The 16,135-nt window shown below is 40.1% G+C and overlaps 1 protein-coding gene across 1 annotated transcript in view; it reads right to left on the bottom strand.

Annotated features, from left to right (window-relative positions):
• Window positions 1-231: 231 nt before the first annotated feature.
• The window catches only part of INTS7 (integrator complex subunit 7), a gene marked incomplete at its 5' end in the record, with an annotated part of 25,584 nt that continues 9,680 nt past the window's right edge, over window positions 232-16,135 (bottom strand). Inside the window, 12 exons of the mRNA XM_009871801.1 lie at window positions 232-536; window positions 1,424-1,609; window positions 2,415-2,513; window positions 3,746-3,878; window positions 4,970-5,038; window positions 5,710-5,813; window positions 6,583-6,777; window positions 10,943-11,149; window positions 11,870-12,007; window positions 12,635-12,874; window positions 13,577-13,674; window positions 14,226-14,360. Coding sequence (XP_009870103.1) covers window positions 249-536; window positions 1,424-1,609; window positions 2,415-2,513; window positions 3,746-3,878; window positions 4,970-5,038; window positions 5,710-5,813; window positions 6,583-6,777; window positions 10,943-11,149; window positions 11,870-12,007; window positions 12,635-12,874; window positions 13,577-13,674; window positions 14,226-14,360 — 1,892 coding nt within the window. The remainder of the gene's footprint in view (window positions 537-1,423; window positions 1,610-2,414; window positions 2,514-3,745; window positions 3,879-4,969; window positions 5,039-5,709; window positions 5,814-6,582; window positions 6,778-10,942; window positions 11,150-11,869; window positions 12,008-12,634; window positions 12,875-13,576; window positions 13,675-14,225; window positions 14,361-16,135) is intronic.

The following is a 16,135-nucleotide window of genomic DNA, read 5'->3' as shown; positions in this document are numbered from 1 at the left end:
TATCAAAGTCTGTGTAGCCAGCTGCAACAGGTTTGTAAACAGAAGTGAAGAGATAAGGTGGAAATTCTTACATTAAAAGCACAACTCCAAATCTGAACAGAGCTGCATCTGCTGAATCAAATTCACATTTACTCCAGATAGGCACCAAGGTGGCATCTGAGACTTCCTAGTAGGTTAAAATTGTAGGTCTTTAAAAAGAATAAGTGTCCGAGAAATACCATTGATGAGGATAGAGTCACTTCTGGGAACTAAAAGCGGGAGTATGCCGTCCTTTGCTGTTGCTGCTGTGATGGTGGCTGTCCTTGCTGTTGCTGAAGACGGACCTGCTGGGAGTATGGATCCTCAAGAGATTTAACAAAAATAGTTGTTTTAGGCCCAGTTTTCCAGACAATACCATTTGAATCTATTACAGAGGATTCTACTGTGATGTTGTGGGTGCCAAGTACCACAAAGTTTAACAGAAACTGAGTGCTGAAGTAGTCATTGTGTGGTTCCACCCTCTGCTCCATTTCATTGGTCATGTTGTCAATAGGAATCTGAGAACACAAGGAAGGTTACAATGCAATTTTTTTTCTCTCAAATGGAGAGCGGAAAATAAAAACTTGTCCTCAAATTTCCTAAACCAATGCATGTGCATGCTTGAGCCAGCTTTTTCATCAATTCATTTATATAAATTTACAGAAGCAAGGTAACTAACAAGTCTTTTCCTCCCCAAGATTCTAGCTTTCCAAACTAATAAGAGCCAGATAAAGGTTACACATTTCCTAGTCCTTTTGTTCTTTTAGAATCAACTGACATTTTTCCCCACTTTTTCTCACTCAAAAAACCCAAAACCAACCAAAAAACTAACCACCAGACCCACCAAAACAGGCCTTTCACTAAATGTCACACATTTGAACCTCAAGATTTTGCTAAAATGCAGTCTTTAGGAAACCTGCTGACTCAAATTTAATAGGTATCTTCTCTTCAATTTGGACAGCCTGTCCTCCCAAATTCCATAAACAAAACAAAACCAAAACAAACTTAAAATGAGGATAAAGAAGTTCTAGAGACTACATGGTAGAGAATAATCTACTCTTGCCTTTTTCCCTGTGAAGTTTCGAATGATACACAACCAGGTTGAATTTTCCTGATCTCAAGCAGAGTTGTAACATCTTGTTCCGAACACCATAAAGGCTCTTTTTGGTCGGAAGAAAAGCTGTTACTAAAAAGGTATCAGCATACAGCAGACTTCAAAATCCCAGACCCTTTCCATGCACTATGCCTGGCTCTGGCCAGTGCTTGAATGTCAAGTGTAAAGAGTAAGAGGATTACAGAAGAACCCATTCACTTCCACCTAAAATGCTGCTAACCAGAGTCACACAAAAGAAAAGGAAAATACACCAGGAAATCTTAAGACTCCTCCTGCAGACTCTATCCGTACCTTATAGTCTTGCCCAGATTTGCTCTGCAGTACCGAAGAGACGTTCAGACAGACAGACTGGATTTTACGGAAAAGGCCTGGTTTAGATCCGTGCTGAACCACTCCTTCCACCTTTAGGGCCAACTGCTGATTGTTCTGTACTGCAATAGGTTCCGCTGGGTTCCTCGGAGACGGGGAAAGAGCAAGCTGAAACACAAGAAAACAGACCAAAATGTAATTTTATGCCTCTAGGAATGCAGACACAAATCAAAGACACAACAGAACGCCTTTTTACAGAAGAAATTCCAGAGAGAGGTTTGGTAGGAAAACCAGCAAATGGAAACACAGAACTTTTGTCCGAGACTCATTATTATAATAATCAATAAGCATCACGAGCAATACCAGATGTAGTCTTAATGTCAGTTTCATTAATTGCACCTCTTCAAAAGAAGCAGAAAAAATCTTCTACAAAGTCACAGGTAAGTACATTAAGCTGAACAAAGATTTGAAATGTAATAAGAGTAAGTATTAAAAATCTTAAGGCTTTCACTTTTCCTGGAAAAAAGACAAAACCAAAACAAAACACTCCTAAGGTCACATACAGCTATTCACTGCTCAGTCAGCTGATAAACATTATGATTTTCTTCCAAGATAGTAAATGTTTTTTAACGGAAAAGGAAAAACAATACAAGTTTATAAAACTCGATTTCCCATGACTAAAACATTATTCAACTTTGCAAACTCGGAATCAACTAAAATTCTGGTTAGATTTTATCTTTAAGGCTGCAATCTATTAACTTAATCCTACTTGCCGAAGTCACAGCCTAGTGGTTCTTAATAATCATTTGTACCTATTATTCAAGTTATAACCAAAGAGACAAATCCAGATGCTATTTGTCGTTAAGTATCTTCATTTAAAATACTGAAGCTTTGGGCTTTCAAGTAGGGCTTTTCTCATGAAGTAAAGACTCTATCAAAAAGAAATTTTAGGCCACATTTGAGCAGTACTTACCTTAATACTTGTAGACTGCAGCTTTTGAAAAAAGTACCTTTGAAATGAAAGGGGTACCTTCAACAATGCAATGACAGCATTGCACAGACAGGCCGTATGCTGTAAGAAACGGAGCCAAAACAATTAAGAAAAAAAAATAATTCGTAGCTTAGGAAAAAGACATGCACTTGAGGTACTGAAACTGCAGCACTTTCCACTAGAAGTCCAGAAATATATTGATACAGTCATAGGATAACAGCCACTATGATGATGGCAACTACATTCAGCCTCTCTGTTTATGTTCAACCTTTTATGAAGAAGGTATTCTGCTCTGGAAAGAAAAAGGAGGCCAAGGAAAAGAAAAATCAAAATCATTTCAGTCATAGAGTTAGAGTCAGCAGAGCAGGGTCTACTTGAAACAAACCCTCACACACAAACTCTCAAATAAAGAACAATTCCTCTCCAAGCAAACAAGACTGGCAGCTACCACAACTTTATGCAGTGCAATAATTAAGTTTTAAGCCTCTCATCTACTCTTCCTTTGGCCACTGCACTATATTGTCCTTCTGTCTCAGGTGAGCAGAGGCAGTGCTAGCGAAGTCGTCGACCTGCAATGACATGGAGCAAGTGACAACTGAGTTTACAGTGTTTACCTTCACTATGTTTTATACAACTCATTATTCTATTTGGAATCGTTAAGGTCTGTTGAATTTAGAAACAAGGCAAACAGATGCCAGCCATGAGAAAGGAACTATCTTGCTCCCAGCAACATACGCTTCAGCTTTATGACTGTTCACTGAACAGTAAAAGACAAAACCATACCAGCCCTGTAAAGGAGTACGTTATCAGCTCACTGTTTGCATTCAGCACACTTTACATTGTGCTCTCTGATGACCTGCATTGATAACAGAAACATTATACTCACAAAACACAGTATTACCAACCAACAGCTCAGTGACTGAAGGCAGGGAAGTGCTGGACCCTCCAGCACTCTCTTGGGCAGGGGAAGAATTCCTTCGTGACAACAGCACGAGCAAAGAGAACGCACTTGAGTATTTGAATTGAGTGGGACGACCGATCTGACAGAGACTTGACACTGCTTTCAGGCATCTCCCATATTCTTAGTATCAGAATTTTTAAGACATTATTTTTAATCACACCACTAAGGTTACAAATGTCTTAGCAAAACGTTTTTTTGAAGTATTCTTGATTCTCCACAGAGGCCATTTGTGCTAGAGGTCACGTTAATTAATCAAGTGTGCTCTTCAGGTTCTTGAGCGCCATAGATATGTAGAGTTGCCAAGTCTTTGGAACCTTTGTCTACAGAATATACATTTAAAACTGTTACTTACCAAGTAAGACACAGGAGCATACTTCCTGTTGAGGGATTCCACTTCTTCCAGTACATGATTAAATACAGACATCATTCTTCTTTCGTATTCACTCTCAACATGGGCTGTTCCATTCGAGCTATATTCCTGAAAACTAAAACAAACAAATTAAACTTTTCATTGTGTCTAACACACTTTCTAACATAATTTGTGAGGCTCCCAAACAGGCCCAGCAAGACCATCCTCTGTTACAACCTGAAATTCATTAAGAAATAACTGTCTTTCAAACTATTTAATCTGTTTCTTCATTATTCTTGCACTACAAGACTTGCCCTTTAGGTTTAATCCCTTTCTTCACTACAGCTTATCCATGAATTTCTGTCCCCACCCTCTCTCACTTGAAGCAGTTACAGATCTAACAGACAGCATACTTAATTTCCATAGCTTTTATTTAAGCCTGAAGTTGTTTTTAAGAGTTCTGCAACTCAAGGAAAAGCAAAAATGCCAGTCAGAGTTAAGACTAAATCTGGAAGGTCATAGTCTCCTGCTTTGAATACAATTCCATCTCCTGGACACTTAATGGTTTGAAAGCCATAGCTTCATACTTTTTGCAAGTATGATTAATACATCTTCTAAGCAATACTTAATTCACAGTGAGTAGGACAGTCACTTAGGATGTTCACTTTTATTTCCAGTTATAAAAATCACATGTTTAAAAAGATGTTTATCTTCCATTTAATCTCAGCCTGGGAGTTTTAAAGAGTGATTCAACTCATAGGTACTTCAAGATGATTTTCTAATGGGTGCAAGTTCACTGCTGAAAAAATGCCAGAGGTGATGTATTTGCACTAGAAGTTTAAACTAATTTAGTGCATATATTTTTAGGACTCTGAAGGAAACTAATGTGTGCTTACAAGTGCAAACAGCAGATATGGGAGCTAACACAGAATGACACAAGTTAAAATAGGTGGCTAAAGAAGAGATCAAAAGTTGTTTATTTCAATGCAAGTCCGTAAGACAAGTCCAGCAGAGTGCTCTCAAGAGCAAAATCAATATAAAATGCAGAACCTGGAACACAGTCCCTAATCTGACAAGTATAGCACAGCAGCAACTGATCCTCAAGCCTGTCCAGAGCAGAATTAAAAGGGTGTACTGAGAAACCTTCTGAACATTCTTTGAATTCCTAAGCTTAAAGCCCCAAGGATTTAAATAGCAAAGGAGTAGAAAGTTAACTATCGAATCTACCTTGCAGATTCTGGATCCAAAATCAGAGCTTCTATTGCATGTGAAATCAACAAGCAGCTCTGCTGTTGTCTGATGTTAATACTAAGGAGATAAAAGACTTACAAAGTTGGCACCTGAAATAAAAAATGCAGTATGTTTACTGGCACTTTTCCTTATTTCTCTAGATTTTTTGAAGTAATCCTACAGTCACTCTTTTAGTAAACACAGAGCAAGAACTACGAAAATCTCAAGTTTTATGTTGTTGCAGTTTTTGTGTCATAACTTGTTCACAAAGTAATTCAAAACAGCAGTATGCAATATTTATTTCCAAATAAGTTTTAAGCAATCAGTACCTAATATTTTATGTTACTAACTGCTTCAAAATCACTTTGTGTCACTGTTCATGGAAAAAAGGATTGTTAAGATTCACAGTGAATAGAGCAAATGGTAATGATTTTAAGCTAAAGGAGAATAGATTTAGACTAGATACAAAGAAGTAGTTGGTTTATTTTCTTTTACAGTGAGGGTGGTGAAACACTAAACAAGTTTCGCAGAGTTGTGGTAGAAGCCCCATCCCTGGAAACATCCAAGGTCAGACTGGATGGGGCTCTGAGCAGCCTGATCTAAAGATGTCCCCGCTCACTGCAGGGCAGTTGAACTAGATGACCTTTAAAGGTCCCTTCCAACTCAATGTGTTCTATGATTCCATGCTGTCCACATGAGAAGGAAAGCAGACAAATTTTAAGATTTTAGAAGGATACAGTTCCACATTCCTTAGAGTCGCTGCGTCTGCGTCAAAAGATGACTGATACAGATCTCCATACCGTGTGGCCAGGTTTCTGAACTCCTCCATTGAGTGTTTCATCTACAGAGACAATGTTACTAGTCAAAAGAAAAAGCCAAAGCAAAACAAAGAAAACCCCACACAACCAGAAAACCACCACACTGAAATATAAAACACCGAAGAAATAAGACAACACACTCTGGCCAAATATAGAAGATTCTTGCTTCTTCACACAGATAAAAGTCAAAGAGACAGGCTATTATCCATGCATTCAATGGATATATTTCCTTCAATACAGCACCAACATACCTTCCCTGGGCTAAAAAAAAAACAAAACAAAAAACAAAATCCACACCAAACCCAAACAAACAACCTCCCCCATCCCTTACTGGTAAAATCAAACTGCTCTGACTAACCACCGATTCCTTCTTGCAGACTGTCTTGGAGCTCTGCACAGTATCAAGTCAATTGCCAACACTCACTATAAGGAGTTGCAGTATAATCCTAAAGTACATATTCTTCCTTACTGTAATCACACTAGCTGAGGAGTTTCAAAACAAGGTGTGAAAGGTTTTGCTGCAAGTCTGAGCATATTCAGTGGCTTACAACATGCAAATCCTTGGAACCTGTTCATGTGAACATATGAGAAAACCTACATACGTGCTCATTTCAAAATATGGCTTACTACCTGCAGACATTTTTATAGCTACAGGTGAAAAACCAGGCCAGCCATTTAGCAAAATTCTTCGCTATCATTTTTCATTTATTTTATCTGATATGTCTGCCCAAAAGCAAAACTCATACCAGAGTCATAAACATAACTGCAGAGAAGTGGAACAAGAACACATGCCTGGTTAGAGATGCGTCCACACCTTTGGAGATCATTTCCTGATGTCATAGCAATCGTTGTGGCAATGGCTGGTGGTGGACTTGTTTTTAGGCTGTTGCAGGTACAAATAAGTTGAGAAAAAGCCTGCAGAAGGTCAATCCTGAGTTTCACAAATCCACACTGAAAGCTCAGAGGATTAAGTGGTGTGCTAGCAGCCTGAAACACAGTAATGGCAATATTGGTAACCTAGGTCAAAAAAGCAAACACGATAAAATAATTTTGCAATGTCACAGAGCTGTCTCATCAGATGACTGAAACCTCCAGCTAGATCCTAAAAAGCTGCTTTTTTAAAAACTACATTTAACACATTCGCTCAATTTATATCATCCTGAATATAAACGACACAGAAGTTTGGTAATCAAGCCATACTTAAAGCATATAACCCTTCTAGCAAATGTGACTTCAGATGTTACAATGCTATTAAGGGCACCTATTTCCTCGTTTTCCGATACCAAGCCGTCAGGCTTCAAATGGCATTATTCCAGACAGTCCTTGCCGTAAGAGAGAGGACACTGAATTGGAAGGCAAACAGAAACACAAAGGACTGAAAGAGAAAGAATTGGCTAAAGTTACCTGCAGCAAGAGGAAAGGGTGATAGATAACCTTTGATTTTTTTGGAACTGTGAAAGGGGCAGGAACATTACAAAGGCACTGAACATTACATTTGATGAAGGCAGAGACACACCTCAGGGACAACTAAGAACAGTAAATAACAGTACTCCAGGAGAGTAGACATGTTGCTACTATTTAGAAAACAGGCTCTTAAAGAGCAAAGTTTCACAGAACCATATCTGACTTGTAGAAGCATCTCTGACAGTTTAGGACACCCAGGAGGGAGCAAACTGCAGCACTCAATATTTGATACCAGTTCAAGCAAAAATCCACTACTCATTTTTCTTATACTGTTGGATTTGGTGAAGAGTACACTTTTTTCTTAACGGGGAGAAAAAAAGGCATCTGCAAAACATAGCACTGGGACCTTCTCTTATTCAGACAATGTTAAATGTATGTTAAATTCAAGCATGTCTTCCCCAGCACTTCTTATTCCTCAGCAAAAAAGGTTACTTCTGGAAGCAAGAAATTCTAACTCATTCCAAATCCTTACTAAGAATCACTTTTCTGCCAGCAGAAAAGCAGCAAACTAGTTTCTCACAAAACATCCTATCATTTGAGAATTGGCCAATTATTGACCAAAGTGAAAAATCATCAGCCAACTTCAACCACATTAAACTACTGAGCTAGATTTCAACCAAAGAAATGAGACTGTTTCATCACTTGAGCCACTGAACCCCTCCTATCTACCCTTTGCTTTCCCTTCTCCAAGGGCATTAAAAAAAAAAATAATCCCTTTTGAATGGAAATTTTTCAGTTTATTCCGTAATGGTGGTTTCAGAAAACCCTCTGTGGAAGAGACCTCACTGCACTGCAATTGCTCTACAGAAACCACAGGCTTTTATAAAGTACCAGTACTTGTATCAGAAAATCAAGGCATTTTTAGTAGCACAAATTGGACTAGATCCTTGTCTCATTAATATTGCAATTCACTTTATCTGTCGTCCATACAGCCATGGGCAATGAATGAGTTGCAATTCTCATTTGAAAATGACCCAAAGAGTTCTTTGGCTCAGCCAAGTTCTTCAAACACCACAACTTGTTATCAACATACTTGGAGCTAGTGCTACGTAATCAGTGGTTACATTAGTGCTTTGCTCAAGTTCTGTATCTTCTCTAGATCACCAACAGTGAAAAAACAAGCACAATGCTTCCAACACATTTTGTGCCAAAAAGACCAGGTCCTATTCAAAACCTTTGCTAAGTGTACACAGCGAGACAGATGGGGACGGTGGCCGATAGGCTCTATGACAATTCCCTGTCTTTCTCCCCACACCTCTCACACACAGAGTAATGGGGCTTTTACCCTCAAGTGGACTAACTCACACAAAAGAACATTTTACATAAAGCAACACAAGACAAGAAGTATACAGAGAATGAACTGAGAAATCCTCCACCAAGATCAGACATTACTTGAGTATTTCATCATTGCTGAACTGGGCTGGCTGGACAACTGCAACAGGGGCCGGTTAGCTCAGTGGTTTGAGCGCAGTGCTGACAACAACGACCAACATCGAGGTCGTGCGTTTGATTCCTGCCCGGGCCCCATGTGTTGCCTGGTTTAGTCGAGAGGTGGCGTCCCTGCCCATGACAGGGAGGTTGGCCTAGAGGCTCTCTAAGGGCCCTTCCAGCCTAGGCCATTCTATGATTCTATGATTTACTGGCACGGTGTTTTCCAGCTACAAAGTGGACAGCTACACAGGGTTCGTCAGATGCACTAAAGGCCTGTGGTACCAACAGTACCGAGTCACACTCTACACTGAAACAGCAGCAACAGCAAAGCTGAAGTCAGAGGGAAGAGATAGCAAACCTCTTCAGCAGCAAGAACATCACGTGCACTCCACTGCACTTTGCTCCCCATTCACATGCTGCAGGTGCAAGCAGCAAGTGGCTTCTTTTAGAGCTGATACACTCAAGCACAGTTAGGAATTTGGCCAGAGCAATGCAAGAAATCAGAAAGAGCCAGCGCTAAAAAATTTTTGTCTTCCCTAGCCCTAAAAATCAGTTTCCTCTTCTCTAGCCTTTCAAAACCTATACTTACTTCTCTGGACCACCACAATCCACAAGTAATGTACTCCACCCAGAAAAAGCCTATGTGCAACATGCAGGAAGTGAAATCAGCAGAGGAGATGAGTACAGGAATCCTTCAATAGGAAAAAATCCCCAAACTCTAGGGAAAGGCTAATTAAATTACTGTATTACTATATTTAAACAAGTTATTTTCCTGTCTGTATTAAATACTAACATCTTGTTCGATGAGGTCCCCCCTTCAATGTCTTCTAGATGTTAGAGAGATCGTGAAATGTTGAATTAAATGCCTTATTTAATCAGCCAACAAGTTAAAGACAAAGACTTCAGGAACAATCACAGAATCATAGAACAGTTTTGGTTGGAAAACACCTTCAAGGTCACCAAATTCAACCTTTTCCTAGCCCTATCAACACCACTAAACTACGTCCCTCAGCACAACATCCACCCATCTCTTAAACACCTCCAGGGATGGTGACTCAACCACCTCCCTGGGCAGCCTGTTCCAACGGCTGACAACCCTTTCAGTAAAGAAATTCTTCCTAATATCCAACCTGAACCTCCCCTGGCACAATTTAAGGCCATTTCCCCTCACCCTATCACTCTCCACTAGGGAGAAAAGACCAACTCCCGCCTCTCTACAGCCTCCCTTCAGGTAGCTGTAGAGAGTGATGAGGTCTGCCCTCAATCTGCCCCTCTGGGCTAAGCAGCCCCAGATCCCTCAGCTGTTCCTCATATGACACATGCTCCAAATCTTCTACTAGCATGGTAGCCTGCCTCTGTACCCTCTCCGGCACCTTAATGTCCCTCATATCATGGACTTCTCTCTTAGAAGAAAAAGCTGTAAAATTTGTGTTCTTCCGGCTTATTCCTAAACACTGATATCTGAATTGTTACAACACTGACAGTTTCAGTAAATGGAAAAAAAGAAAAACTGTATGCAACTAATTCTTTGCAGAAACTAAAACATGAAAGAAAATACCAGGTAAAGCTGGATTATCTCTTGTTAAAAAGCAATTTCATGCTAAGATGAGGTCCATATTCATTAACATCATTATTTACATTCACAGATATCATACACAGAGCTTCTTGCTATTTTCACCACTTCAGAGGAGCAGAAAGTATTTGCATAAAAGCAGGTATCATCTGAATTTTTTTGACTTGATGAGGGTCCTCCCCTTCTCTTCCTAAATCGGTGTTGCCTTGTTGTTAGGATTCCACAGGATCACATTGTCAAATACAAGGCAACAGGAACTCAGCAGGAGGGAAGAAGACAATTAAATCCTTCCCGTATCTCAAGAAGATAGCAGCCAATTTAGACAAATCCCCAGGCTTGGCTATTACAATAGCATTTATTCAGCCAAAACAAGGAGTGGAAAATTTTAAGTGCTCTAACCTTAAAAAAGATCTGTCCCATACATGATCTGATCAAGGCAGCAAGAAAGGGGAGGGAGGAGAAAAAGAGGTATCTAGCTAATCACATTTAGCCAAGCTACAGGATCTTTTCTCTGAAGATGCAGAGTGTTATAATTGGCTCTTCCCTTTAGTCGTCTCAGGAAGAGGGTCTGGCAGACATCAGACATCTTTAAAAACTCTTCAGAGACTTAAGAACCAAAATCAAAGAGATCTACTGCAGTATATAGAAACACTGTAACCACTAAAGTAGAAGCTATGTGCTAACCGTGAGTGATGCTATTCCTTTGTGATAGGATTTTAAAGCTTCAGCAATGCAAGAAAGTGCTGAGCTGTAGTTATCCTCCTGCAAACCTGTCAGACACTGTTCTGCATGGGAGAACTCCTTCAAGCTGTTGAGCCAGAAGTAGAAGTGTTCTGAAGCCACCTGAGTCAGCAGGCTTTGATACAGTTCTCTGGCCATGTCGTGGTTGCCCTGTAATGACAAGAATATTTCGTAGAGGGGATGTGAAAGAAGGCCAAAGAGTTCTACAAAACAAATATGAGAACAGTCACATCTCCAGAACTACTCTTACTTTACAAATCAAATGATGATATGTCTTCGGATCGTTTGATTGTGACAACCCTAACAATAAATAAGAGCATAAATGCTTACTTTAAGGAAATATCAGTCTGTATAAAGTACAGTGCTTATTTAGACAAGTTAATTCAACAACATGAAAAACAAATATCAAAATTTACTTTTACTCCAGCATCTCATACCAGAGTCTCTAAGTAATTCTAGCCCCAGCAGTGTCTTTACCGAAGGCAAAAGATAAACAGTATCTTTTTCTTCAATGTGAAGAAAGGAAGAAAGAGAAGCACACATCAGGATGGCCTAGATCCCCTTCTAAACAACAGCTAGTCAGTGCAGATTAGGCACGTGCTCAAGGAAGTATCAGGTCATTATTTCCTTCTCAAATACTTCAAAAAGACACGTGAAAAACCATCCTGATGGATGACTGCCCTAAGTGGCACACATCTGAATCAGCATTCCAGGGAATTAAGAGAGAAAAATACTTTATTTTTCTTAAGCCCTATTCATTTCCTCCTCTGAAGTCCTACTATTTTCCTTACTTTCTTTTTCCAGTTCAAAGAAATCCGTAGCACCCTTCCAACCATACCAAACCATTTTCCTTGAGGTATTTTCACTCACCATTCTGGAAGCCTGCCTGGCTATCCTGTAGGCTGTCCACCCATTGGAGGCATTTTCAAGCTGCTGTTTGATAACAGTTTTGATTTCTGAAGATAAAGCTTTCTGACTGGAAACAAATATCACGGTGGCAAGAGAAACCTAATGAAGAATGGAGGGGCGATACATAAGGTTGTATTTCAGGAATTAACACAAGGAAAGAAATAAAGCACCAATTCTGTTTCCTAAACTACCAGAAATTATTTGCTTGATTTTGGACTCAAAACTACAATGAAGATCACATATATATTGCAACTGAGGAATTTCAGTCATGTATCTTTTAAGTAATTAGGGCAATCCAAATATTTGTTGTAGACAAAAGTCACTTTCACTTATAGAATCTTTACTGTGGCTTTTAACTGAAACGTTTCAAATACTTCAAATGAACTAACAGGACACTTATAATTTATTTCCTAAAATTTAATTTCCAAATAGGTATGATAAAAGCATTTTTATTTCTTACAATATATTACAAGTCATGTGCATCAGAGTACCATTATTTTACTGATACCTCAATAATCCCAATAATGTCAATAGCTAGGTTTGTCTAAGCAGTGCCACCTGCTGGAAAAATCTCACGGGACACACCACATAGTTCAGCTTTGAGCTGTTTCAATATTGAACTCTGGCATACATTGCCAAAAGTTAAAGCAAAACCAAGAACAGCGGCTCTGGCTGGCACATCAACTTGGCCATAAGAAAGGGCTATTCCCCAGAAGGAGGTCTTACCAAGAGCTCCTGTTTTTTATCTGTGGCAGATCGTCCAATTAATTTATAGAGGTCCATTAGGTCTCCCAGCATCCCATCTGCCAAGACAGGCAGCTGCATGGCAATCGCTGCCAAACAGTGGCACATGAGAATCCGAGCAGCGTCCTGGGCACTGTGCAACTGCGTCAGCAGGGATTCAACCACCGACTGGCTCAGGTGAGGACGGCACTTGACGAGCTTCACCATGCAAGTTAAGGTGATCTGCAATTGACACAACCAACAGGTAAAATAAACACAATGTCTACTTAAAAAATAATAAAATAAAAAAAGCCAGGTGCACTTATCCGCAAGCACGACTGCAGAAATATAGAAGATCTGGTGTTTTCAGAACCATGTACTCTACAAAAGATGAGATTTTTAATAAGGGTTCAAGTCTCTGTCCCCAAGCTCCCAGCAGAAAAACATATCACAAATTCAAGAAACTATAATCTGCTTTCTCATACCATCAGCCTTTACAGGTAAATAACGAGGTAAAATTACTGGTAGCAGCTTCTGAAGTGGGAAGATAAAAATAGTTGCTCATAAAAGTGTCATAACTATTCACATTGCATCCCCATCTCCAAAAAACAGGTTGTCTCCCAAGATTCTCTTTGTCTTCCAGAGTTACCTCCGTCCCACATTCAAGTTCATGTTTTATTACAGTTGCTCCTCTCAGAGGAATGCTTCCCTCCCAACAATCACCTTACTCTAGAGCTGAGAGGAGCTGCACTATAGTTGTGTTCACTGTCTCTTCTGCTCTGAACACTGATTATGTGGAAAACACAGGGAAAAAGAAATAACCTTCATTTCCTTCCAGTATGTTATGCTTCCACCAGAAGAAAACTGGTGCATGCTAGCCTTCCTGTTCTATAAGCTATTACTATAAATTATAGCTGTGCTAGGGGAAGATGACAGTAATGTCACCTTTAAGGTTGCCTGAGCTCCTGGACTGTCATCTTGGCTACAAAGAACAAGAAGAGCTTCCAAGCCAAAAACTGCATCTTGCTCCAAAGGCAGAAGATCTAAGAAGAGAAAAACAGAGGAAGTTAGTTCCCTTTTGCTTCTTCTCACGATAATTGTTGCAATGCTCACACTGGTGTTGCAGTCATGACAGACAAGTATCTTCGTAATACTTCCGCTTTACCTTATTTTGATTCGAAACAATTCTGCCATTCCATGTCTCTGGTAACTGTTCAGCAGTCACATCAACTGTGACATTTACAGAGCACACATAAGTCTCTGGGCTAAGACCAGTTAATCTTTCACAACATAGTCCGTGAAAACACTTTTTTCAAAAGTTAACAACCAATTAGCTTGTCTTATAGCAAAGGTACAACAAGCATTTATTCACTAATTCTACCATGGTCAGTAATTTTCTGTAAATTAGACAAAGATGGAATCTTTCCAACCATTCATAAAATCACACAGAATATTTTCTATTAGATGATAGTTGCCATTCTCCCTAACCAGCACGAAGGATCAGACAGATTTACAGAGAAGACCAGTTAATACGCTTTAAGTGTACAAGCCTGACTGTAAATGGACACATTTCACTGTCCTTGGTTTCACTTACCTTTTTCCTGACAAGAGGCTGATATATTAGTCAGAATTCTCACACCATGAGCTGCAATGCCACGGTTATTATGGTAACAGCACTCCTGTGCTAGTTTTACTAAATCAAACGATCTTGCAGTTGTAGCTGCTGTGCCTAAATAAAGACAAGGCAAACAGGACATAAAAGAGTACAGACCTTAATAACACCACAGATCTTTTCAAGTACTTTTCTGTAAAAAGCTATCTTGACCTAATTTTTTTTTCATATGCTTACAGGCTAGGATGAAAACATACTCTTCTCTCTCTCTACACACAAACAGAGGTTCTCCCTCCATTCTTGAACACTATACAAATTAGACGTACATGAGAAGAAATATTCAGGTCTAAACGCTGATGTTTCAGGGACTCCGAGAAATATTGCCTTAAGAAATACTATACCTGATTAAAAAAAAGTATCTGGTGAGCATATTAATAATTACGACATGCCAGCATGACTGAAGAGGATTTATTATTTTTTCCATTTCTGCAGCCCATGTAGTTGGGCTCGTAATACTCATTAGCTCAGTCTGCCTTTCAAGAAGTAAAAAGAAAACAGCATGATCACTATTTTAAGAACAAGATACCTCGATTCACTTCAAAAGATCTAATCTGTTTCTCCAGAATATAGTCAAAAGACAGAAAGGTTCACCCGTTACTGAAGCAGGTCATTCCCACAAGGGTGGCACTTCTTCACAGTGCCCGGCTTACACACCAGCCCACACTCACACCATTAAGTCTCTGTGCTACTCAAAAACTACACAAATCCACGGTTTCAAAGCACCTCAAGAAGAATGGGGGTCAGTCATCTGAGAGGCATCACAGTCCTTCATTTTATGAAGGAAAGTTGAAGAGGGAAAGGTAAAAAAAAAAAATCCTTTCATATATCATATTATCCAGAAAATCTAGAAAAAAAAACCCCAAAACTCAGACCATGACATGAGCTACCAATGCATGCTCACAGGCCAGAAGGCCAATCGCATCCTGGGCTGCATCAAAAGAAGTGGGGCCAGCAGGTCGAGGGAGGTGATTCTGCTCCTCTGCTCTAGTGAGAACCCACCTGGAGTACTGTGTCCAGCTCTCAACACAAGAAGGACATGGACCTGTTGGAGGGGGTCCAGAGGAGGGTCACAAAAATGATCAAAGGGCTGGAGCACCTCTCCTGCAAGGACAGGCTGAGAGAGTTGGGGTTGTTCAGCCTGGAGAAGAGAAGGCTCTGGGGAGACCTTAGAGAGGCCTTCCAGTACCTGAAGGGGGCCTACAGGAAAGCTGGGGAGGGACTGTTCACAGCAACAGGACAAGGAGCAACGGTTTTAAACTAGAGCACAGTAGATTTAGATTAGATGTTTTAAAACAAGTTCTTTACAATGAGGGTAGTGAATCAGTGGAACAAGTGGCCCAGAGAGCTGGTAGAGGCCCCATCCCTGGAGGCATTCAAGGTCAGGCTGGATGGGCTCAGAGCAACCTCGCCTAGTGAAAGATGTCCCTGCTCACTGCAGGAGGGTTGGACTAGATGGCCTTCAAAGGTCCCTTCCAATCCAACATATTCTATGATTCTATTCATGTGTATATAGTATCCCATTTACAGTTTACATATTGTCCTGGTTTGAGCTAAACAAAACCAATTCTGTTCAGTGATTTTTACTTTCCAGCTCAGTCTCTTCTAAAAGGCTGCACTTTCTGAAGCCGGCACTGTGTTTTTGCAGACAGTGTGTGCTACTGGCAGTGATAACACCTGATGTTTGCAGTCACTGCCTGGGACTGGGATGCAGAAAGGCTCTTGCTGATACTTATTGCTACAGTGACCAAGGCCACTGCTGGCTCTTGTGTGCCACGCTGGGGGTGCTGGGTAGTGAGAGGGGTCACAAGGAAGTAAAAGGTTGCACCTCTGGT

The sequence above is a fragment of the Apaloderma vittatum genome, unplaced genomic scaffold (genome assembly GCF_000703405.1).
Source record: "Apaloderma vittatum isolate BGI_N311 unplaced genomic scaffold, ASM70340v1 scaffold19326, whole genome shotgun sequence".
Taxonomy (NCBI): Eukaryota; Metazoa; Chordata; class Aves; order Trogoniformes; family Trogonidae; genus Apaloderma; species Apaloderma vittatum.
Note: the sequence above shows the minus strand (reverse complement) of the source record. Positions and strands in the feature narration are given on the sequence as shown.